Raw genomic sequence first — 25,030 nt, forward strand, 5'->3', positions numbered from 1 at the left:
GAGAAATCTGCTCTCTCTTTCTAGTCCCTGTCAGGACTCTTGCTGCAGCATTTTTGATTAACTGAAGGCTTTTCAGCGAGTTTTTAGGACTTCCTGATAATAATGAATTACAGTCGTCCAGCCTGGAAGTAATAAATGCATGAACTAGGTTTTCAGCGTCACTCTGAGACAGGATATTTCTAATTTTAGACATGTTGGGCAAATGGCAGAAAGAAATCCTACATATTTGTTTAATATGTGCACTGAAGGACATATCCTGGTCAAAAATGACTCCAAGGTTCCTCACAGTGTTACTGGAAGCCAAGGTATTGCCATCCAGAGTAAGAATCTGGTTAGATACCATATTTTTAAGATTTTCAGAGCTGAATAAAATAACCTCAGTTTCAATGTAAACAGAATTGGTCCTAGCACTGAACCCTGTGGAACTCCATAATTAACCTCAGTGTGTGAAGAGGACTCTCCATTTACATGTACAAATTGGAGTCTGTTAGATAGATATGATACAAACCACTGCAGTGCAGTGCAGTACCTGTAATACCTACAGCATGTTCTAATGGCTCTAATAGGATATTATGGTCGACGGTATCGAACGCTGCACTGAGGTCTAGCAGGACAAGCACAGAGATGAGTCCACTGTCAGAGGCCATAAGAAGATCATTTGTAACCTTCACTAAAGCTGTTTCTGTGCTGTGATGAGCTCTGAAACCTGACTGAAACTCTTCAAATAAGCCATTCCTCTGCAGATGATCTGTTAGCCGTTTGACAAATACTCTTTCAAGGATTTTTGATATGAAAGGAAGGTTAGAGATTGGCCTATAATTAGCTAAGACTGCTGGGTCTAGAGATGGCTTTTTAAGTAACGGTTTAACTACAGCCACCTTGAAGGCCTGTGGTACATAGCCGATTATTAGAGATAGGTTGATCATATTTAAGATTGAAGCATTAATTAATGGCAGGACTTGTTTGAGCAGTTTTGTAGGAATGGGGTCTAAAAGACACGTTGATGGTTTGGAGGAAGTAATTATTGAAGTTAACTCAGAAGGATCAATTAGAGAAAAAGACTTGTAATGAATATAAATGTTGCTGAAAGTAGCTGTAGATAATGTTACATCTGTGACATGATTATGTGTAATTTTTTCTATAATGGTAAAAATTTTATTTGTGAAGAAGTTCATGAAGTCATTACCAGTTAACATTAAAGGAATGGTTAGCCCAACAGTCCTCTGACTTTTTGTCAGCCTGGCTACAGTGCTGAAGAGAAACCTAGGGTTGTTCTTCTTTTCTTCAATTAGTGATGAATAGTAAGATTTTCCAGCTTTACGGAGGGCTTTCTTATAAAGCAACAAACTATTTCTCCAGGCTAAATGATGATCTTCCAAATTTGTGACATGCCATTTCCTCTCCAGCTTACGAGTCATCTGCCTTAGGCTACGTGTTTGAGAATTATACCAGGGAGTCAAGTACTTCTGATTTGAGGCTCTATTTTTCACAGGAGCTACAGTATCCAGTGTCATACGTAGTTAAGATAATCAACCTCTGTTGGAGTAGTGTTCAGGTAGCTGCTCTGCTCTGTGTTGGTACAGGGCATTGAAGATGATAACAGTGGATGGATTATATTCTTAAAAGTTAGAGCACTTTCAGAAAGACATCTACTGTGATGAAGTCTACTCTCTACTGCTGTGTAATCAATTACTGTAAATGTAAATGTTATCAGGAAATGATCAGACAGGAGAGGGTTTTCAGGAAACACTGTTAAATGTTCAGTTTCTATTCCATATGTTAAAACAAGATCTGGAGTGTGATTAACGTGGTGGGTAGGTTCTTTTACATTTTCAGAGAATAAGAGATTAGCCATGTTGAGGCTGTCATTTTTAGCATCTACATGGATGTTAAAATCACCCACAATAATTATTTTATCTGAGCTGAGCGCTAAATCAGATAAAAAGTCTGAGAAATCAGAGAGAAACTCTGTGTAAGGTCCAGGTGGACGATAGATGTTGACAAATAAGACTGGTTTTTGAGTTTTGCAGCTAGGGTGGACAAGGCTAAGCATCAGGCTTTCAAATGAATTAAAAGTCTGTCTGGGTCTTTAGTTGATTAATAGGCTGGTGTGGAAATCTAAAGTCAGCCTTATTTTGATATTTCTTACTATAAGCTACAAGGCACAATCTCGCCCTCCGTTTGGCAAATCCGATCAAGCCGCCATCTTCCTCATGCCAAAATACAAACAAAGGCTGAAACAGGAAGTTCCGGTTCAGAGGAAGGTCGCGCGCTGGACGGATCAATCGGTGGCCGCGTTACAGGACGCACTCGACGACGCAGACTGGGACATGTTCAGAAACAGCTCCGATGATGATGTCAACGTGTTTACGGAAGCGGTTGTGGGATTCATCAGGAAACTAGCGGATGATACCGTGGAGACAAAGACTATCACAACGTTTCCCAACCAGAAGCCGTGGGTGGATAAAACCATCCGCGACGCTCTGAGATCCCGCACCGCTGCCTACAACACGGGACTCACGACGGGGGACATGGACCCGTACAAAGCCGCGTCATATAACGTGCGGAAGGCGGTGAAAGAGGCGAAGCAGCGCTACGGGAGGAAACTAGAGTCACAACTCCAACAGAGTGACTCTAGGAGCCTGTGGCGGGGACTAAGGACAATAACGGATTATAAAGCACCAACAACCGGTATGACGAACGCGGCCGTGACTCTGGCAGACGAGCTGAACAGTTTCTATGCTCGCTTCGAGGCTGCAGCTAAGGACTCCAACGATGCTAGTGCTAGCGGCGCTAACGGCTGCAGACAGGAAGATACTGCCAGCACCGGAAACGTGCTCGTCATCTCCGAGCATGAAGTAAGGAGAGCCTTCAAGAGAGTGAACACCAGGAAAGCAGCAGGACCAGACGGCATCCCAGGTCGTATCCTCAGAGACTGCGCATACCAGCTAGCTCCTGTGTTCACTGAGATATTCAACATCTCTTTATCTCAGTCGGTGATCCCCACATGCTTTAAAGAGTCCATCATTGTTCCTGTCCCGAAGAAACCCCACCCTGCTTCTCTCAATGACTATCTCCCTGTAGCCCTCACCTCAGTAGTGATGAAGTGCTTTGAACGCCTGGTCAGAGACTTCATCATTTCTTCACTACCAGACACACTGGACCCACTACAGTTCGCTTACCGTCCAAATCGTTCCACAGACGATGCCATCTCTCATCTCCTCCACACATCACTTACTCACTTGGACACTAGAAGGGGGAATTATGTTAAAATGCTCTTCATAGACTACAGCTCTGCATTTAATACCATAATTCCCTCCACACTCACCACCAAGCTGGAGCATCTGGGACTCAGCTCATCTATGTGTCAGTGGATCTCCAACTTCCTAACTGGCAGACCACAGGCAGTAAGGATGGGCGGACATATCTCAGCCTCCACCACTCTCAGCACTGGAGCCCCCCAGGGGTGTGTTCTGAGCCCCCTGCTGTACTCTCTGTACACATATGACTGTGTGGCCACTACCAGCTCCACCACCATCATCAAGTTTGCTGACGACACCGTCGTGGTGGGCCTGATCTCTGATAACAACGAGACGGCCTACCTGAAGGAGATTAGGAATCTGGAGAACTGGTGCCAGAGGAACAACCTCCTTCTAAACGTCAGTAAGACAAAGGAGCTGATAGTGGACTTCAGCACTAAGCAGGAGAGGAACTACCAGACCCCCGTCATCAACGAGTGCCCAGTGGAGAGAGTGGACAGCTTCAAATACCTTGGAGTTCACATCACGCAGGACCTGTCATGGTCCTGTCACATCAACACCGTGGTGAAAAAGGCCCGTCAGCGTCTCTACCACCTCAGACGCTTGAGAGACTTCCAACTGCCCTCCAAGGTGCTCAGGAACTTTTACTCGTGCACCATAGAGAGCATCCTGACGGGAAACATCTTAACCTGGTTCGGGAACAGCACCATGCAGGACAGACGAGCTCTACAGGGGTTGTGCGGTCAGCTGAGCGCACCATCCGCTCCGAGCTCCCTGACCTGCACTCAATCTACAACAGGCGGTGCTGGACCAAGGCCAGGAAGATCGTGAAGGACCTCAGCCATCCCAACAACGGACTGTTCTCTCTGTTGAGGTCAGGAAAGCGATTCCGCTCCCTGAAGACCAACACAGAGAGACTGAGGAGGAGCTTCTTCCCGCAGGCAATACGGTCTCTCAATCACACCACCACACAGTACTGACCCACACATATAGTTCTTACACACACACTGGACATTCTGGACATTGTTTTTCACTTCATCACTTAATCACTTTAAGCATATTTGCACTGCACAAGACACTAAATAATGTGGATTGCACAACACTGGTCATTATATTCTTCATTTCCAGTTAATACTTGTACAGCTGCTGTTATTGTATATATATATATATATTTATATTTCTTCATACATTCTTATATAGTTCTATACTGTGTATTGTGTATTTGTTGTACAGTTATTTTATTTTTCAACTTTAATTTATATATTTTATCTTATTCTTTCCCAGTTAAATTTACCCTTCATTCTAATTTGTGTTGTACAGTTATTTCATTTTTAACTTTAATTTTTATATTTTATTTTATTCCTTCCTAGTTAAATTTACCCTTTTTAATTTTCATATTTATTTCCTATCTTATTCATAGCCTTTTCTTTTTTCTTTAGGTCACGAGCAGTTGTCTAAGCATTTCACTGCATATTGTACTGTGTATGACTGTGTACGTGACAAATAAAATTTGAATTTGAATTTGAATTTAATCATACCAAATGGTTATGAAGAAACTCCATCATATTATTGTTCAACATGGCCCAGGGTTCCTCTGGGATCATTGGAACTTGTAGAACTGCAGCATTTTCTAATGATTAGAGTCTAAAGTCAGAATATGATCCACTCACTTCTACATCAACACATATTTAAACATGGTTGTGATCAAACTGCATCAGGTTATTGTTGATCATCACAAATCCTCGGGCTCAGCTCCACAATGATTTCCAGTTTCTTTATTGTAAATGCAACATGTACAGCAGGATGGATTCTGGAGGCCTGAACAGCTTGTCATTGACAGAAACGTCAACATAAATAGGCGCATCTTTGAACAGGAATACAACATTTTTATTGCAGCGGCACACTGATAAGCCAGCATGCACATGAGCCTATACCCTGCTCAACTTGGACCTTAAGTCATAGAACATGAACGGCCTTTTGTTTACATGCCAGAAGTGAGAAAGCCTGGCAAAGGAAGACAAATCCTCATTCTGACTGAATCCAAGGAGGATCCAGAGTGCCTCAAGAGGAAGTTCAGGGAGATTGTGTAATCCACAAACCAATGTGATGATAGAACGACGCAAGTTCAAGACACAGAATCAAAAAGCTGGTGACTCTATCGAATCTTATTTGAGTGACATTAGGATTAAAGCAAAGCTGAGCGAAGCGCTAATAAGGGACAGACTGGTCTGTGGCATCAACAATGAGTTAGTTTGAGAAAAGTCCTGCTGTGTGATTTGGCTTTGTTAAAGACTACTTCTGCCTGCCTGATTGACTGAACAATCAGCAGCCCAAGCAGAGAAGCCCAGACCTCCCTCTCCCCAGCCACCTCCTCCAGCTCATCCGGTAGAACACCAGGGTGTTCCTAGGCCAGCCAAGAGATATAATCTCTCCAGCGTGTCCTGGGTCTGCCCCGGGGCCTCCTCTCGGTGGGACATGCCCGGAACACCAACCCCAGGAGGCGCCCAGGAGGCATCCTTGTTAGATGCCCGAACCATCTCAACTGGCTCCTTTCGATGTGGTGGAGCAGTGGCTCTACTCTGAGCCCCTCCCGAATGGCCGAACTTCTCACCCTATCTCTAAGGGAGAGGCCAGCCACCCTTTGGAGCAAGCCCATTTCCACTGCTTATATTCGCGATCTCGTTCTTTCGGTCACTATCCACAGCTCGTGACCATAAGTGAGGATAGGGGCGTAGATCGACCGGTAAATTGAGAGCTTCGCTTTTACACTCAGCTCTCTCTTCACCACAAAAGACCGGTGCAGCATCTCCATCATTGCAGCCGCTGCACTGATCCGTCTGTCGATCTCCCGCTCCCTTCTCCCATCACTCGTGAACAAGACCCTGAGATACTTAAACTCCTCCACTTGGGGCAGGGTCTCGTCCCTGACCCGGAGTGGGCACTCCAGCCTTTTCCGGCTAGGGACCATGGCCTCAGATTTGGAGGTGCTGACTCTCATTCCCACCGCTTCACACTCGGCTGCGAACCGTTCCAAGCCGAGTGATTACATTGTGTTAAGTATATTCCTACTGTCAGTAATAACATGCTTGGAATATATTTCAGGGTAATGCCTGTGATATGTTTTTTGTTTCGTTTATTTACGATCTCAAGCAACAATAAGAGCCACTGAATTTTATTTCTCACTCTGTGATTATGTGAAGTTGTTTTTTATAAGGATCCACTAATTTTGTCATAAGAAGCATTCACTGAAGAAAGGGGATGTAGCCAACTCAGTTAAAGCTTCAGTGAAGCTGTACTGTGATGCTTACTTTCCATATTCCAGTGAGGCCTCCATAATGATTTCAGCTGTTCTGTACACACACTGTGTGCCCTGTATGTCTAATTATTGAACAAGGAAAAGAAGCCGAGCATTCAACTCCAGCTGGCGAGGGTCCATCACACATTTGTGCCCAGGGGTCTGTAAGCTGGACATCCAGCCATGGCCGCATGGAGCCATCATGGATTTAGTGTGAACAATAAAATAGGCAGTGATGTTTCCAGGTCTGATCCAGAACACAATGCCATTAAAATGATGTGATTACATGGAACTGGCAGATCCTGGTTCAGGCTCCAGTCTGCAGTGATGTCAGCCATTATGTCCTATCTTCACTGGAGGCCATCTTTGGCTTTATTGTCAAACTCTACTCTGATTGGCTGGCCTGGGATCCCTCTTACCCATAATGCAACAGGTGTCAGACACGGGCAGAAAGATTCTGAGACTTTTTATAAAGTAACTGTATTAAACTCTGTAAATGAACTAAGAACTATTTCTACATTTGAAACTATGGATTCATTTTCCCATTCACTTCTGTACATTAGTGTATAAATGAATGTTAGACTGGGCTCCATGGAAACCTCAGACACTTAAACTGGTCTCAGCTGCGTGCTTTCTGTAGTCATTCCAACAGAGTTCTTTTTCTTCTCCAGCTTCTGCTTGAAATCCTCTCACAGAGCCTGAATCCTGCTTTGTTGTTATGTTTGGGCCTGTGTTAGACTACTCCGTGTTCCTCTGCTTTAACACACACCTCACCACAGCAACTGTGTGGGTTGTCTCTGTAGCACCCATATCAGCTTCTGATACCATTAACATCATCACAGCTCCTAATTTCACCTTTATTAGCTTTGACATTCATGTCTTTCTTTTCTCTCTCTCTGTTTCCAGACAAGCTCAAAGTCTCTGTAGCCTGTTTTTATCTGCTATCATCAGATCTTCAACAGCCTCATTCACATCCCTCACACACTCTACAGCCTCATCAGTACTGACTTCATCTTCACTGACTGATGGAGCACAACATGAACATGTGGAGGCTGAAAAACTGTCCTGTCAAACATCTCCCCGTCACCGCTCCACTTCAGCTGCAGTCAGTGAACTCACCTCAGAGTCTCCAGTCGACAGTTTGGACTCTCCAGTCCAGCACACAGAAGCTTCACTGCTGAATCCTGCAGGTTGTTTTCACTCATGTCCAGCTCTGTCAGATGGGAGGGGTTGGACTTCAGAGCTGAGGCCACAACTTCACAGTGAGTTGGTGAGAGTTCACACTCAGCCAGACTGTGATTATAGAAAATATAAAATGTGTTATTATAAAAGCAGAAAATCATCAAAAATCAAAATGAAGACAAAACAGAGTGACATCATAATCTGATGAACATCTGCTCTTCACATCTGTGCTTCAGCTCCTCTTACTGTGTTTGCCATGACACAATGATTCAGTCTCTCTCAGACCTGCACACTTTTAATGAGAATCTTTGTTTGGCATTAATCTGCGGATGAAGGAGGGCGTCACATTTAGGCTTCCATAATGTCCACAGTCTGTCAGTGAGATCTGATCCAGAGTCAGAGTGAAGACACACATTTGGACTTTTTCCTGTTTTTAATCTGACTCCAGAACATTTTGAATGAGTTCAGCTCAGTGAAGAGTTCCAGCTGGAAAAGATGATCTCTGTTTGCTACCTGCTGCTGTCAGGTACGACTGTTCACGTCCACACACAGGAAAAATCTGCTGACCAAACGGAGCAGAAATCTCATCACTGGACAATAATGATGAATGAACTCAGAGCTGCTGATATCATATCGGATGTCAGGGGAACTAACATAAAAAAGAACAAATCAAAATGATCATCGTGACTTTCTGGAGTCAGAACTAATGTCTGTCTCATTAGAAAAGTTGGTCTTGCCATTCTGTGAATCTTGTTGACGATTTTGTATCCAAATATTAAACCAGGTAAATGAAACAAAGAAACTCATGTCTTCCTTATAAGTCTCTGCTCATTTCAGATGCTCAGTCATTCCTTGGACGGAGATACCCTGGATCTGCTTTCATGTCCATGGTTCAGAGAATTCTAGCTTGAACAGGTCAGAATGGAGATAATCTCTTAGATTAAGAGGAGACACACACCTCTTTCGTTACTGAGGTTTCAAGGATTCTGTTTATTCCTGGTTTATTGATTATGATTTTTGAAATAATGGAGCAGCCCTATTCTCAACATCTAGAGTGTTTCATGTTTAATTACCTGATGATGATTGTGAGTGTGTGTCTAATATTTCCTTGTGTGTTTTCACAGTTTGATCATCAGTTTGTTCAGGAACAAAGAAATAAGGTCTCCTGAACATTATGACTCACATTTTCTTCTTTCATGACATTCATGACAGAAGAGTTGAGATTAGAACATGATAAAAAATTATATATTTTTGAAAATTTGAGATAACTATATAACTGACGATATAATTGATGCGAGACAAAATACAACTCCACAACTTTACTAGTGCAAAAAAAACCCCATCCATTTATTTGCACTTAAACAAGCAGATGTTTTTACGTGCACTAAAGCTATATAAAAATTTAACAGTGAAAATGCAAAGGTCAACTATGGTGTTCCACAGGGTACAGTGCTAGGACCAATTCTGTTTACATTATACATGCTTCCCTTAGGCAGTATCATCAGAAGGCATAGCATACATTTTAGCTGCTATGCAGATGACACCCAACTTTATCTATCCATGAAGCCAGATAACACACACCAATTAGTTAAACTGCAGGAATGTCTTAAAGACATAAATACCTGGATGGCCTCTAACTTTCTAGTTTTCTAACCCCCCGGCCAGGAAACTCTTAAACTTGAAACGGGGTCGTCGTAGTGTGGCAGACTTCCTCACTGATTTCCGGCTGCTGCCTCTGAGGCAGGCTGGCGGGATCGGGCACTGTGGTGGGTGCATTTACAAATGTTGAATGAATCTTTGAAGGATCAGCTCGCCTCCCATGACGAGCCTGCTTCTTTTAAAGAATTGGTTTCCCTGTCCCTCTGCATTGACAGTTCTGCTTTAACACACCTCACATCCACTAAGGTTTCATTCACCTGGTCACCCGAAGCTGAGATGTCTTTCTCTCAATTGAAACATCTGTTCACCACTGCCCCAGTGTTGGTCCACCCTGACAAAGATAATCCTTTCATTGTTGAGATAGATGCCTCAGACACAGGTGTGGGTGCAGCCCTCTCCCAGCGCTCTGGGCCCCAAGCTAAACTTCATCTATGCGCCTTTTTTCACATCACCTCAGTCCTGCAGAAAGAAATTATGATGTTGGGGACAGAGAGCTGTGAGCAGTTAAGCTCGCTTTGGAGGAATGTCGACATCTGTCGGAGGGAGCTGAACAACCTTTCACTATCTAGACAGATCATAAAAACTTAATCAACCTAGGGACAGCAAAAAGACTAAATGCACGCAAGGCACGTTGGTCATTATTCTTTGCCAGGTTCAATTTTTCAATTTTGTAACAAAACAAAAAAAAAATGCTCTACTATCCATCCTTTTGTAATATGCAGCTTCAAACTTCCTGACACCAGAATGCCAGGTTCTCATTCGCAAAATGCAGAAGCACTGGGATGCCAGTTTCTCCGCATCCAGCCTCATATCCTTAGCAGCAGCCATTCCTTTCGGCACTAAGACGCCAGGTTCTTTGTCTCTATTCCTCATTTGTAAATGCAGCGGAAAGCTTTTTGCCAGGTTGTCTCTTCCCTAACCTTCCTTTGCAAAATACAGCAGCTCACTTTTCAGCCACTAGATTGGCAGCTTCTGCCATCATCCCCCACTGGGATGTCAGTTTCCCTGCATCTATCCATCTTTCACAAAATGTAACAGAGCACATTCCTGACACCGTGTTGCCAGTCTTCGTTTCCATATTGGTCATTTGCAAACTAAGCAGTAAACATTTCTCACACCAGTTTCTCCATTTTGTTCCCTCCGCCACAAAATGCACCAGCAAACCCTTCCAGCACCGGGATGCCAGTTTCTCTGCCATCTTTCCTGCCTTTGCATAACACCAGCGAACCCTCATTGCACAGGAATGCCTGGTTCTGTCCTCTATTGCTCCTTTTAAGACATGTGAACTCCACCTTGTGTATAATTCCTCAATGTTTCTCTTCACTTCTCATGTGGTTTCAAGCCATTGCCCCAAGTCTTAAAATCCCAGCATGCGTCACTGTCAGAGCTTCAGTTGAGAGTTGAGCCACATCGCTACATGATCGAGGGTTCCCCTCATTCATCTATTAAGGTCTTTCGTTGTCCAAAATTTCCTTTGATCTCTTCTTCCACCATTCCTTCCTAATTTTCCAAGCTCATCCACTCCATTCTATGGAATCCTCGACCACCTTACTGAGGCCATGGGCTGCTTATCTTCACTAGCCTGCTTACCAGTTATATTCCTCTCCCTTGGGTGGCACTGTCACTTGGTGTTCGCTCTCTCTGTGCATGTCTTTTGACCTGTTTTCCTTCTCTCACCCTAACCAGTCACGACAGATGGCTGCCCTTCCCTGAGCCTGGTTCTGCTGGAGGTTTCTTCCTGTAAAAAAGGAGTTTTCCTTCCCACTGTCGCCAAACTGCTTGCTCATAGGGGGTCATATGATTGTTGGGTTTTTCTTTGTAGGTATTATTGTAAGGTCTATATTACAATATAAACAGCGCCAAATCACAACTGTTGCTGTATACATAAACTGAATTGAAAACTGACTGCCACCAGTCTCCTCCGAGGCCTTTCCCAAACCACAGCTCAATTCATGTTTAAGTCATTCACCTTTATCTGATAAAAACGCTGTCAAACCTAAAATGAGGACTTACCCACAGCCACAGAGATAGCCAACATCAAGCCAAGTGTTCAAACTTCATGGAATTCCCACCAAAATAGTATCTGACAGAGGCCGACAATTGATGTGTCAGGCATGGAGAACTTTCTGCACTGCCTTAGGGGCTAAACCCTGGCTATCATCCACAGAAAAATAGACAAACCAAACGATTGAATGAGAAACTAGAGACAACCTTCTGCTGTATCACTGACCACAACCCAGCATCCTGGTCCACTGGAATATAACCATAACTCCCTCACCTCCTCTGCCACTAGATTTTGAAACTTCTTTTAGTGTATCAACCCCTGCTGTTTCCTGAGGTAGAAGCTGAGTTCGCAATGGTCGTGACACATCATGTTTAATCTACCGTAGGGTTCACAGCAGAGAAAGCAAAGATAGTGTCTGTCTCCTGAATCCAAACTGGGAGCTGGTTCCACAGAAAAGGGGCCTGAAAGCTGAAGGCTCCGCCTCAAATTCTACTTTAAAAAATTTTGAAAGCAAAGTGTTATAGTGGAATAATACAGCACCATGAGGGCTTTAAGGGACTGATCCTTCAGAACTCTTCATGTGAGAAGAAAAATTTAAAGGAGAAGCATCTAAGAGATGGCTCGTTTGACTGTGTAATAAAATATCGTATGAAGTGTAACTGTGTTTAAAAAAGAAAAAAATTACATCATGTCAAAAACTACTAACAATGTTAAATTATGTCAATGATCACATCTGGACTTACTGAGCTTTTCTGCAGTTCCTCACAGCTGGAATCAGTCTATGTCGTCCCTGCTGTGATGTGTTGTACTTCTGCAGGTCCAACTCATCCAGAACCTCCTCTGACATCTGCAGCATGAAGGCCAGAGCTGAGCAGTGGATCATAGAGAGATCCCCTAATATGTTCTTTGACTTGATGAATTCCTTGATCTCCCGATATACTGAGAGGTCGTTCATCTCCATCAGACAGTGGAAGATGTTGATGCTTCTGTCAGGAGATATTTCGTAACTGTTCTTCTTCTTCAGGTTCTGAATGGCTTTCTTGAATATTTCTGGAATATTCTCTGTCTGACCCAGCAGACCTCCTAAGAGTCTCTGATTAGACTGCAGACAGAGGCCATAAAGGAAGCGGACAAACAGGTCCAGGTGGCCAGTTTTACTTTGGAGGGATTTCTCCATGGCTCTATTTAGGAAATCATCCAGAGATGATTTCCAATAAGTTTGTCCCAGGAAGTTCCTCAGCACCTCTGTCTTCCTGTTGGTGAAACAGTGGAACATGTAGACAGCAGCCAGAAACTCCTGAATGCTCAGATGAACAAAGCAGTAGACTGGTTTCTGGAAGATCACACACTCTCTTTTGAAGATCTCTGTACAAACTCCTGAGTACACCGAGGCCTCTGTCACATCCAGACCACACTGCTCCAGGTCTTCTTGGTAGAACATGATGTTTCCTTTCTCCAGATGTTCAAACGCCAGCCTCCCCAGCTTCAGAAGAACTTCCCTGTCAGCCTCCGTCAGCTCCTGTGGACTCGTCTCATGTCCCTCATGGTACTTGTTCTTCTTCCTCTTTGTCTGAACCAGCAGGAAGTGTGAGTACATGTCAGTCAGGGTCTTGGGCAGCTCTCCTCTCTGCTCTGTAGTCAACATGTGCTCCAGAACTGTAGCAGTGATCCAGCAGAAGACTGGGATTCTACACATGATGTGGAGGCTCCTGGATGTCTTCATGTGGGAGATGATTCTGCTGGACAGCTCTTCATCACTGAATCTCCTCCTGAAGTACTCCTCCTTCTGGGCGTCAGTGAAGCCTCGTACTTCTGTTAGCCTGTCAACACATGTAGGAGGGATCTGATTGGCTGCTGCAGGTCGGGAAGTTATCCAGACGAGAGCCGAGGGAAGCAGATTCCCCTGGATGAGGTTTGTCAGCAGCTGGCTGACTGATGACTTCTGTGTGACATCAGACAGCAGCTTCCTGTTGGTGAAATCCAATGAAAGTCTGCTTTCATCCAGGCCGTCAAAGATGAACAAAAGCTGAGAGACAGCCAGCTTCTCTGCTGTGACCTTCTGTAATGTTGGATGGAAAACATGGAGCAGCTCCAGAAGACTGTACTGCTCATCTCTGATCAGGTTCAGCTCCCTGAATGAAAGCAGAACCACCACACTGACATGTTGGTTCTCCAAGCCCTCTGCCCAGTCCAGAGTGAACTTCTGCACTGAGAAGGTTTTTCCAACACCAGCCACGCCGTTGGTCAGAACCACTCTGATGGGTCTCTGTTGGTCAGGTAAGGCTTTAAAGATGTCCTGGCACCTGATTGGAGCGTCATGGAGGGCGTCCATCTTGGAAGCTGTCTCCAGCTGCCTCACCTCATGTTGGGTATGAACCTCTTCACTCTGTCCCTCTGTGATGTAGAGCTCAGTGTAGATCCTGTTGAGGAGGGTTCTACTTCCTGTTTCATCACTTCCTTCAGTCACACGTTCGCATCTCCTCCTCAGACTGATCTTATGTTCATCTAAAACCTCCTGCAGACCAACATCTGCTGAAAGAAAGAAAAACAGAAAGAAAACTCTTCAATGTCTGAACAACAACAAGAAGTCCAGTTTTCAGAAATGAGTCCATCAGCAGACAGATGTTCAGTCTTACTTTGTACACAGCTGCTCTGACTGGCTGTCTGCAGTCCAGCTCTGGTTCTGGATCTTTCTCCACACTGGGGACAGGACAAGTCTCCTGATGAAGCAGACTGGTCCCAGTATGAGGAGATGCACTGTCTGCAGAACCAGTGTCCACAGCTGGCAGAGACTGGATCTTTCAGGACGTCCTGACACAAAGCACAGCAGGACAGCTGCTCCTCCTCACAAACACCGCTCCTCTTCCTCCCTCTGTGAACACATTTCTTTATCACTAAAATTATTTACTTTTAGTGGCAAACATCCAGATTCAGCCAAACTGCAGTTCCAAACAGTTGCTCTGATTTCATCAACACTAATTAACTGCTTTTCTTCTCTGCCTGTCTTATTAAACTCTGAGTGATGAATACAAACTCTTCCTGCAGATATTTCACGATTAAAGCCTACCATCAGAAAGAGACATTATATCCTTCACTGTTTTACAGCCACTGTGTGCAGCTTATCTTGGGTTAGTTCACTTTGAACCAGTTTAGAAGTGCTGTGCAGTCTCAAACACAGAGAACTCTGATTTTTCCCAAACACAATCAAGATGAGCAAGGGTTCACTTAAAACCTTGGATGATAGTGACCCACACCCGAAAGTCCCAATAGGGCTTAAAAATCTGGGACTCTCCACCAATAGCTCTTAGAACTGAGGAAGCTTCAAAAGAAGTTTCAGAGGGAAAATGTCTTCAAGAAAGAAGTCCAGTCACTTTTCTTTTCAAGCTCCTTGGATCAAGATGACCAGGTTTCTCTTCTCGTATAAAACCCAGAGCGGCTGACATGAATGAACAGGAAAAGCTGACAGATACGAACCAACAATAAAAGTCAGCTAATTCCTGTCAGCCAATAATAAACACCTGTTCAGTGACATTTTCAGTACTTAAGAATAGACAAGATGGCTTTTAGAAATTACCTATTTCTAATTTCCTTTATCAATATTTGATAAGATGTGCACATCAATAAGGAATCATTTCATTTTAAATAAGTTCCTGAACTTTATTTCTTCACATTTAGGTTTAGGTTGCTGTTATATTTCTTCATAAATATTTTGTCTCATTTCAAAACTTTCTGTACATTCAAAAAATACAACTAATATCCTTTTTATGAGTTCATCTGTACATCTGTGTTACTAAGACTGCATTTCTTTAAAAAAGCTAAACTAGTAAACTATACTTCTATACACCAAAAATTTGCTATGGCTAACAAGCTTTGGTTGTGGTTTTGGTTCATCAGTGGTCTCCTGCTAAACATACAGCTGGACTTAGTTTGGAAAAACCAACTTCATACAAAATCAAAACAGTGTTCCTGTCTTTATGTTCATTTTCATTTTCACAAAAACACTCATACAGCCGTGAGCTCCAGCTCAAAATCAATAGAAGCAAATCCACAAACGTTTCACACGTGGAAGAGCTACGAGTTACACTAAGGAACTGCGGACTGCTTCAGAGGCATCTACCATCAGCGACCCCCACTACTAGATCTCACCCACAGTGGAAACATCTCAAGCAGGGTGAGAGAAAACAGAAGAGGGATCAGCGTGGAGGCAGATTTGATTCATCCATGAGGCAGTCTCCAACACCGGCTGCAGACTCACCCACCCCCACTACTACTGTTCCACCTCTGACACCTCAGACACTCCACACCTCCTCTACTCACCCTGCTCACTCCTCCCCACCCCCAACAACAGCATGCAATACACACTCAACACAAGGCTCCAGCCTGTCTCTCTCAACCACCCAGGTTAGGAGGGAACTGAGGAGGATTAACGGCAGGAAGGCAGCGGGCCCAGATGGCATCAGCTCAAGGGTCGTCAGGTCCTGCGCAGACCAACTGTGTGGGGTGATGGAGCACCTCTTCAACCTGAGCCTGAGGCTGGGGAGAGTCCCACAGCTCTGGAAAACCTCCTGTGTTGTACCAGTGCCAAAGACTTCACGCCCCAAGGACCTCAACAGCTACAGGCCGGTGGCTCTGACATCCCACCTGATGAAGACCCAAGAGCGGCTGGTCCTGGCTCAGCTTCAGCACCTGGTGAGCTCATCACTGGACCCACTTCAGTTTGCCTACCAGCCTGGCATTGGAGCGGATGATGCCGTCATTCACCTCCTACATCGTTCCCTCGCTCACCTGGAGACCGCTGGAAGCACTGTGAGAATCATGTTCTTTGATTTCTCCAGTGCCTTCAACACCATTCTTCCCACGGTCCTGAAGGACAAGCTGGAGAACTCAGAAGTGGACCATCACCTCACTACCTGGATTTTGCACTACCTCACCGACCTACCACAGTGTGTGAGAACTCAGGGCTGTGTGTTGGACAGGGTCATCTGCAGTACGGGGCCCCACAGGGAACGGTTCTGGCTCCGTTCCTCTTCACCATCTACACTGCAGACTTCTCCCACAACTCCACCCAGTGCTTCCTGCAGAAGTTCTCTGATGACTCTGCAATAGTTGGCCTCATCACTGATGGGGATGACAAGGAGTACAGAGGACTGACCCAAGATTTTGTGGACTGGTGCCAGCTGAACTACCTCCTGTCATGGTGAGTGGAGTGAGCCGTGTGGAGATAATGAAGTAGGATCCAAATGCAGGCACTTGTAAAGGTGTGAAGGTGGTTTATTGGACACAAAATGTAAATAGAGAAACGGCAAATGGGACAGAAGACTATCTAAACTGAGAACAACTAAACTACTGAACACAAACCAGGACATGAACATGAAGGAGGATGGACGGAGGTAAATGACGGTTGACAGCAGGTAGAACACACAGATGAAACATGGTGGATACACAGACGGACCAGCGACTACTACAACAGAAGACACTCAGGCTGTGTCCCAATTCAGGGTCTGCACGCTTGAAGTATGCGCACTACGCGTACTACGTACGGTGCGTACTATAAGTACGAGAATTGCGGAAGTGAGAGGCTTGTGAAATGGGACGGTATACGCTTCGTCGCGCTGTTCAGGTTGCCCAGCAACCATAATACTAACCGCGAGACACGTTACATACAGCATTGTTTGACAGAAATGAAGGAGAAAAATGTTTTGTTGGTCATTCATTTTTGTCATGACATCACTTTGATTAGTTGAGTATCTGAGGCTGAGACCACAGGACTGTAAAACATGATTGTTGGGCTTCATTTCAGTACTGAACAGCCATTTAAGATTAGTTAGTAAATGACAATTAGTTAATGTTGTTCATGAGACTAAAGTCATCTCACTGTGGTAATGTAAATATAATATGGCCAATATTATAGTATTGTCAGATCATTAGGACTATATATATATATATATATATATATATATATATATACATACATATATATATATATACACATATATGTATATACACATATATGTATACACACATATATATGTATACACACATATATATATACACATATATATACATATATATACACATATACATATGTCACTGACTTTCAGCTTGTTGTGTTTGTGGATATATGACTGACTTTAATTATTAACATTCGCACATAATTAAGTGACGTCATATTCAGTACTTTTGACAGTTCACTCTTCTGCCGCTCCATCTTATTAGGGAAATTCCATATACATAAATGTAAATTTCAAAACTCAACCCCATCATTTAATTTGTTTTTGATTGAAATTGAATATTACTTAAACTCTCTTAAATTAACTTCCAATAAAAAAGGTTTATCATTGATTGAAATTCATTCAGAAATGTTTAACGAATGAGCTTTCACAACTTTCAAGTACAAAGTTGTTATGAAGTCTGTCACATTCCCCCCCTTTTTTTTCTTTTTTTCCCTTTATTTATTTATCCTTCTTATTTCATTGTACTGTATATTGTTACTCTTATTTGCCTTGCATGTCTACTGTACAAACTGAACTGGAATGACTGACTGTTCGCTTTATAATTTCAATAAAGTTTGGGGAAAAAAAAACCAAACTTCTTCGGCCGCTCCCTTCTGCCGTATTTTGCGGCAAAATTATCCACACCCACCGCCGCGCTATGAATTGTGGGATATATGGGGCCACGAAGCGTTTACCGGACCACGCTTGGTATTTGGGGAAATCGACGGCGCATTTGGAGTATGCATTTGAAGTACACTTCGAATTGGGACAGCCGTCGTCGCGTGGCGGTGACGTAACCGCACTTAAAATGCGTACTTCAAGCGTGCAGACCCTGAATTGGGACACAGCCTCAGAGAAACACAGGGAGATTACACACAGGTGGGGGACACAGCTGGGAGTAATTAACAAGACGAGACAAGGGAGGTAAAACTGAAAACACTCACATAAGACACGGACTTTCACAATAAAACAGGAAACAAGAAACCATCACACAAAGACACAGACTCGACACTGAGAGGCAGACAGAATATAATACATGGAACTCAATGCTAAACATGAGACACAAATCCTGAAAGCAAACCCAAAACCCGAATCACAGAACCAATAGATAAATAATAATAAAAATAATAATAATCAACAAAGCACCAGAGAACAAAACGATCACTCAAAAATAAACCAAAACAAGCTCAAAATGCTGGGTCGAACCGACCCAGAACCATGACACCTCCACATCAACACCAGTAAAACCAAGGAGCTGGTGGTAGACTTCCGCAGGCACAAACATCCTCCACTGTAACCACTGAACATCCAAGGTATGGATATTGAGGCTGTGGACAGCTACAGGTAGCTTGGTGTTCATCTGAACAACAAACTGGACTGGACTCATAACTCAGACGCCCTCTACAGGAAAGGGCAGAGCAGGCTGTACCTGCTGTGGAGACTCAGGTCTTTTGGAGTGAAGGGCCCACTCCTGAAGACCTTCTATGACTCTGTGGTGGCCTCAGCCATCTTTTACAGTGTGGTCTGCTGGGGTGGCAGCATCTCTGCTGGGGACAGGAAGAGACTGAACAGGCTGATCAGAAGGGCCAGCTCTGTTCTAAGATGCCCTCTGAACCCAGTGGAGGTGGTGAGTGACAGGAGAATGGTGGCTAAGCTGTCATCCCTGTTGGACAACATCACCCACCCCATGCAGGAGACTGTGACAGCACTGAGCAGCTCCTTCAGTGGCTGCGGCACCCACAGTGTGGGACGGAGAGATTTCGCAGGTATTTCCTCCCCACTGCTGTCAGACTGTACAACAAAGACTCCAACTGATCAAACACACACATGTGCAAGAACACTAAGTGCAAAACTCTTTTCTGGCATTGTTGTATTTTTACTCAGTTGTATATAAAATTTGTATTCTATTTTTATCCTATTGTATATTTTATTCTATTTTATTCTACTGTATATAGTATTTTATTGTATTCTATTCTGTACAGGTGTGTACTGTATTTATTCTTATTATATTCTAATTTTTGCAACATAACTTTTGCACTGTCCACTTCCTGCTGTGACAAAACAAATTTCCCATGTGTGGGACTAATAAAGGTTATTCTGTCTTATCTTATCTTATCTTATCTTATCTTATCTTATCTTATCTTATCTGGAGTAGGCTAATGGCTAATCCACACAAACCCGCTATTCCCACAATCGTACTGTCCAAAGTGCGCTTCCTGGACAAGAAGCTCAACATCACAGTGGTACTCTGTGTTTACATCAACGATGCCTGGTGTCGTGACGCTGTTGTGACTTGCAAACACTGTTCACCACTGTTGGAGCTTATGGTCATCAAGTGCAGACCGTTCTACCTACCGAGGGAATTTACACCCATACTGTTTGTTGCTGTCTATATCCCTCCCTGCTCCAATAAAAACAATAGGAGTGAGGCACTAAATGAACTGTATCAGCATGTCAGTGGGCAGCAGACAGCCCACCCAGATGCTTTTCTTGTCTTGGCAGGTGATTTCAATCATGCAGACCCAAAGACTGTGCTTCCCAAACTGCACAAACACATTAAATTTCCTACACAGGGAAACAACATTCAATTTTTTCACCACCCAGAGAGGAGATTACAAAGGCCCCACCTCGATGCCTCTGATCACATCACTGTTATGCTAATGCCAGCATACAGGCCCCTGGTCAAAGTCACCAAACCAGTTTGTTAGCAGGTACATTTGTGGCCAGAAGGGTCCTCAGAGGCACTGCAAGACTGTTTTTCCACCACAGACTGGAGATCTTTAAACAGGCCGCCACACTGACAACACCACAGACCTTCAGGAATATACAGAAACTGTCATTGCCTATATCTCAAAATGCATCGATGATGTCACAGAGACCAGGACTATCACTGTCCAGGCGAATCAGAAACCATGGCTCACAGGTGAGGTCTATAGGCTCCTGAGAGTGAGGAATGCAGCCTTCAGAGCCGGTTATGAGGTGAGCCTAAGAACAGCAAGGGCAAACCTGTCACGTGGAATCAGAGAGGCGAAAAGGCAGCACTCCAGGAGGATTTCACAGTGTCAGCGACAGCAGAGATACTTGGAGGCTGTGGCAAGGGATACAGACTAGGGGTGGGTTTCAATAAAAGATTTTCTGATTTAAATCGATTTTAGCTTGAATAATGTGAAATCGATTCATTAAATCCTGAAACTATTTTTAAATCTAAATGTATTTTGCCAGAAACGCCAGAATCTCAGCTTAAAGCTCACAAACTGTTTCAGCAACCAACAAACAGCTAAAACAGCAAATGAGAGCAGATAAACGGATTCCACACAAAGATGTAAAGACAAAGCGCGGACCCAACGCATCAGAATCTGTGAGATGTCGGCTTTCTCCCCCGACGGCACGTACACGGACACGCCGTCGGGGCTGAAAGCCGACATCTCACAGATTCTGATGTTGCAGGTTTCGTCACTCCGATCAAAATTAACTGAATCAGCAGCAAAAGATCAAAACTGCACTTCACATTTGATAAACATCGTTATTAATTCCCTCTGACTTTTGCTGTTTTGCTTCCATCACGATAAAATCACACTTCCTGCACAGCTCTCTCCCTCTCTCAGTGTACTTCAAGAACAGTTTACCATCTCAAATCTCTGTTTGCTTGCTTTTTACGCACCAGTCTACCATTGTGTACAGAGCTTTCAGCTGCAGTTTGTTTTTGTTTGTTTACTTCCGACAAGAAAGCCTCATTTCTGCTGTTCAATACCGAAGAAATTTAACTTTTACAAATGATGCCAAAACGCTTAGCTGTGTTTCTAATAAAACCTCTGTAACTTTGCTCTGCTTCACATCAGCAGCATCAGGTAATGTTCATCATGGTTTCATGGATTCATGGTTTTCTTCCGTTTTTGATCGACTGCAGAATATTTTTAAGGTTATCTGCTATAAAAAGCCAGAACAGGAAAATCTCCTTCATGTTTTTCTGTGTTTTATCCTCAGTTATTTTGACATAAAGGTGTCTGCTTTAATATTTAAGCCTCTGATGAAGTCTCACAAGTGTCAGTACTGATAAATGATTAGAGTTATAATATTTCTGACTATCTGGGTCAAAATCAAATTAAATCAAATCAAGTTAAATTGGGACCTGGTGTATCGGAATGGAATCGATTATAGAAATCAGTGACGATACCCAGCCCTAATACAGACCATCATGGACTAAAACATATCCCTCTGCTTTAACATCGGGCATAAATGGAAACACAAAACTAAACAGCAGAAACGTTTCTAAAGTTAAGGAAGTTAAGCTAGCTGGCATATAATGCTGTGCTACCTGGTGGTTAGCTACAGAGCTATTGTTAGGATCATATAAACACATTAGCAGAGCACAGTTGAAGGATGAACGCTAACTTTTTTCCTCTCAATAAAACTTAATGTGAGAGTTCCTGATGGGCAGAAAGAAATGCAGTCATGGCAGGAAACGGACTAAACTTCAGTCAGGAGAACACCTGAGATAATCCATCCACAACACGAGGTTAGTCATCAGTCTGCTGCTGTCTGGTTTGGATGACTCGCGATGAAAAATCATGATCCTAAGCTTCATGTACCCACTGAAAGATCAAAGTTAGCCTCAGACTGATTCTTTTCTGAAGTGGTGGTTTCTGTTAAACCGTGAGCCCATAGACTTACATTTATAAATTAAATTAAATTACATTGTAAGGTTTTAAAGACTGAGCTTAACCCTTTCATGCATGAATTATGACAACCTCAATCAGGATTTTTTTCTTAAGTATTTTTATTCATCTTTAGGCATGAAAAAAAGATTTAGAAATAAAATAAAACTACATCAGCTCAGGGTCACAAATATAGATATTTAATAAATGATACTGTTCTCACTTTTTTAGTGTGATTTCTGTTTCTGAACATCACTGCAGAGCTTCTACATATCAGGGCTGTAAGAAGTCACTTTAATATTCATGCAAGACTGCAGAGTGTCATCAGTCAGGAGAGAGCATGTTTGGACTTCATGTTTGAGAAAACCTGCTCGCAGAAGTGTGTTGATCCAAAGATGAACAGGACTCCAAAGTATGGAGAGAAATTTGTCTCGAAAGTGTTGCAAATTTGTACGATATGATCCAAAATCATAAACTAAGATTTACAAATGTGTGAAACTTTTGAGGAGTCACACGTGCATGCTTCAGTCCACACACAAATACAAAGTAATCTGACCATACAACTATTTTACAAATGTATACATCTAAACCCAAATAAATACTGATCATTTACACACAATTTATCAAGTTCAGCTCATGAATTCGATAATTTTGGCTTTCACAAACCTTTCTGTGCATACAAATGTCTGAAACTACAAATAACATCGCTCCTCGCTCACAAAAACTTAAATATATGTGGATGAATCGCCTGAAACACACAGATCATGTCGCATGCTTATGTGTGGTTTTGAGAGTTTAATGCTGTCAACTTCACAGATCCACAAATGTAGGCTGTGTTCAACTCCCAGTGTAAAACATGTGTACAAATCTTTGTTTGTGGATCATGTCGTACACATTTGTAACCCCTTTGAGAAATATTTCTCTCCATGTTCAAAGCAGACTTTTTCATCTTCACATAAGCATCAAGAATGGCAGATTTATCTCCAGATGTGCGGCTCTGAACTGTCGTACAAAGACCTCAGGTTGATACTTAGTGAAGTGGGTTCAGTTCTCAAGTTCATTCTCTTACTTTGTTGGTCCACTCCTGGAGCCTGGAGGTGGATCTTTGGACCTGTCACTCCTCACAGACGCACAGCTGGATCCTACAGACTCTGCTCTGTCGTCCTCTTCCTCCATCATCATCCTTCGGTCAGCCTGATAGGTAAAGCACAAACATTCAGTGAGTTAGAGTCAGCTTTCTGCACTCAGCTGATTTCTGAACTAGAAACCAGGTCACATAATCCACATCAGGGATTAGAGAAACCTGACTTCTATTGTATTTATTAATTCTCATTCTCACTCTTTTCTATACTTATTCTATTTCTATTCAAGTACAATACTGTTGTACGTATTCTTAGTTTATCTTATTTCTGTATAGATGTATATATGTATATCTGAATTTTTTCATTTTTATTTTTACAGTGTGTACCTTTGGTCCAGGTGCATGATATTTCGACCCACTGTATACTTGAGTGTATATTGTTGGGTTGACAATAAAACTCTACTTGACTTGACTCTGAGCACTTTTCTATCCTGATTAAATTTAAAAATAACATCTAACATGTTCTTTCTATAAAGCTGCTGCCCTTAGGCCTCAAACCTAAAGTGTTCCTGTTTAGCAAATTAATCTCTGTCACGGTGGTTCAGACTCTGTAATTATATTATTTGATTATTGTTGTCAATAGTTTTGGTTTTCTTTATTTCTTAGTGATTGTAGTCCTTCCTCCCTTAGTAGTTTTCTTATCCTGTGTTTAGTCTCTGTTCCCTATGTCTCCCCAGTCACTGTGTTAAGCTTGTGTGCCCTGAGTCTGAGTTTCAGTCTCTGTGTTTCCTGTTTTATTTTGATAGTCCTTGTCCTGTGTGCAGTGTATCTGGATTTGCTTTCCTTTGTCTCGTTATGTCTGATTTGTCCCAGTTGTGTTACCACCTGTTCCCCATGCACTCGTTGTCCTGCTTGTGTATTTAAGCCCTGTGTTTTTCTCTGTCAGTTGTTGCATCGTACTCTCACTATGCTGTGGTTTTTCCCTCCATGTTCCTGGTCAATCCCTAGTTCTCAGTTCCTGCTTTAATTTTCCAGTGTTTTAGTTTGAGTTTAGTTTAGCTTTGTATTTGACGTGAAGTTTTTTCCAGCAATAAAGCTGCCGTTTTGAGTTTATTCCTCTGTCTTGAGTCCTGCATATGGGTCCTCATCCTGCCTGCCACACAGCACTAAACATGACAATCTGATCCTACAGACCTTTCTGAGCTCTAAGTTCTTCTAACTATGAGGATATTTCTCAGCACACAGATGGACGAAGACCTCCGACCGCACATGATCTAACTTCTGATAGAATTCCAACAGAAATTCAAGCTTCAGGACATTTTAGTTTCACACTAACACTGTGGATACAACTACATGTTCTCCATCATGATTTCACGTTCTTCCCATGTTCTTTTCTCCTCTTTATTTTCCAGTATTTGAAATATTGAAATTTTTGTTTAGTTTGTGCTCAAATATGAGACTTTACAGAACAATTATAGGACTTTTTAAATGCGGCTTACCCATTTTACAAATTCATTTTGATGTTCTCCTCAATGAATCACTACCGTAACGTGGTGGAGGGGTTTGTGTGTCCCAGGGACCTGGTAGGGTCTCCCATGGTAAATTGGTCTTGGGTGAGGAACCAGAGAAAGAGCAATTCAAAAACCCCTATGAGCAGAAGATTGAGGGAACACTTCACCCTGCCTGGGATAGAGTTACCAGGGCCCTGCCCTGGAGCAAGGCCCAGGGAGTACCCAAGGGCGAGTGTTTGGTGGCTGGGGCCCGGTGGGGCACAGCCTAAAAAAGGGCCAAGGGCCTACCCTCCTGTAGGCCCACCACCCACAGAAGGCACCGTAGGGTTCGGGTGCAGTGTGTCCTTGGTGGTGGCCAGGAACAGAGACCTTGGCAGACTGATCCCCAT

The 25,030-nt window shown here is 43.2% G+C and overlaps 1 protein-coding gene across 2 annotated transcripts in view; it reads right to left on the reverse strand.

Annotated features, from left to right (window-relative positions):
- LOC146380883 (protein NLRC3-like) overlaps nt 1-23,248 on the reverse strand; it is a 53,719-nt gene extending 30,471 nt beyond the window's left edge. The window contains exons 1-4 of one of the 2 annotated variants that reach the window (XM_084940276.1): nt 23,119-23,248; nt 14,038-14,273; nt 12,145-13,933; nt 7,675-7,848 (exon numbers count right to left, since the gene is read on the reverse strand). In XM_084940276.1, the coding sequence (XP_084796402.1) occupies nt 7,675-7,848; nt 12,145-13,933; nt 14,038-14,273; nt 23,119-23,231 (2,312 nt within the window). In that variant the 5' untranslated portion in view covers nt 23,232-23,248. The remainder of the gene's footprint in view (nt 1-7,674; nt 7,849-12,144; nt 13,934-14,037; nt 14,274-23,118) is intronic. The other variant, XM_084940277.1, reaches the window with a different exon arrangement.
- Between the last annotated feature and the right edge of the window lie 1,782 nt (nt 23,249-25,030).

This window comes from Perissodus microlepis, chromosome 9 (genome assembly GCF_051167445.1).
Source record: "Perissodus microlepis isolate ML-2025 ecotype Zambia chromosome 9, ASM5116744v1, whole genome shotgun sequence".
NCBI classification, from domain to species: Eukaryota; Metazoa; Chordata; class Actinopteri; order Cichliformes; family Cichlidae; genus Perissodus; species Perissodus microlepis.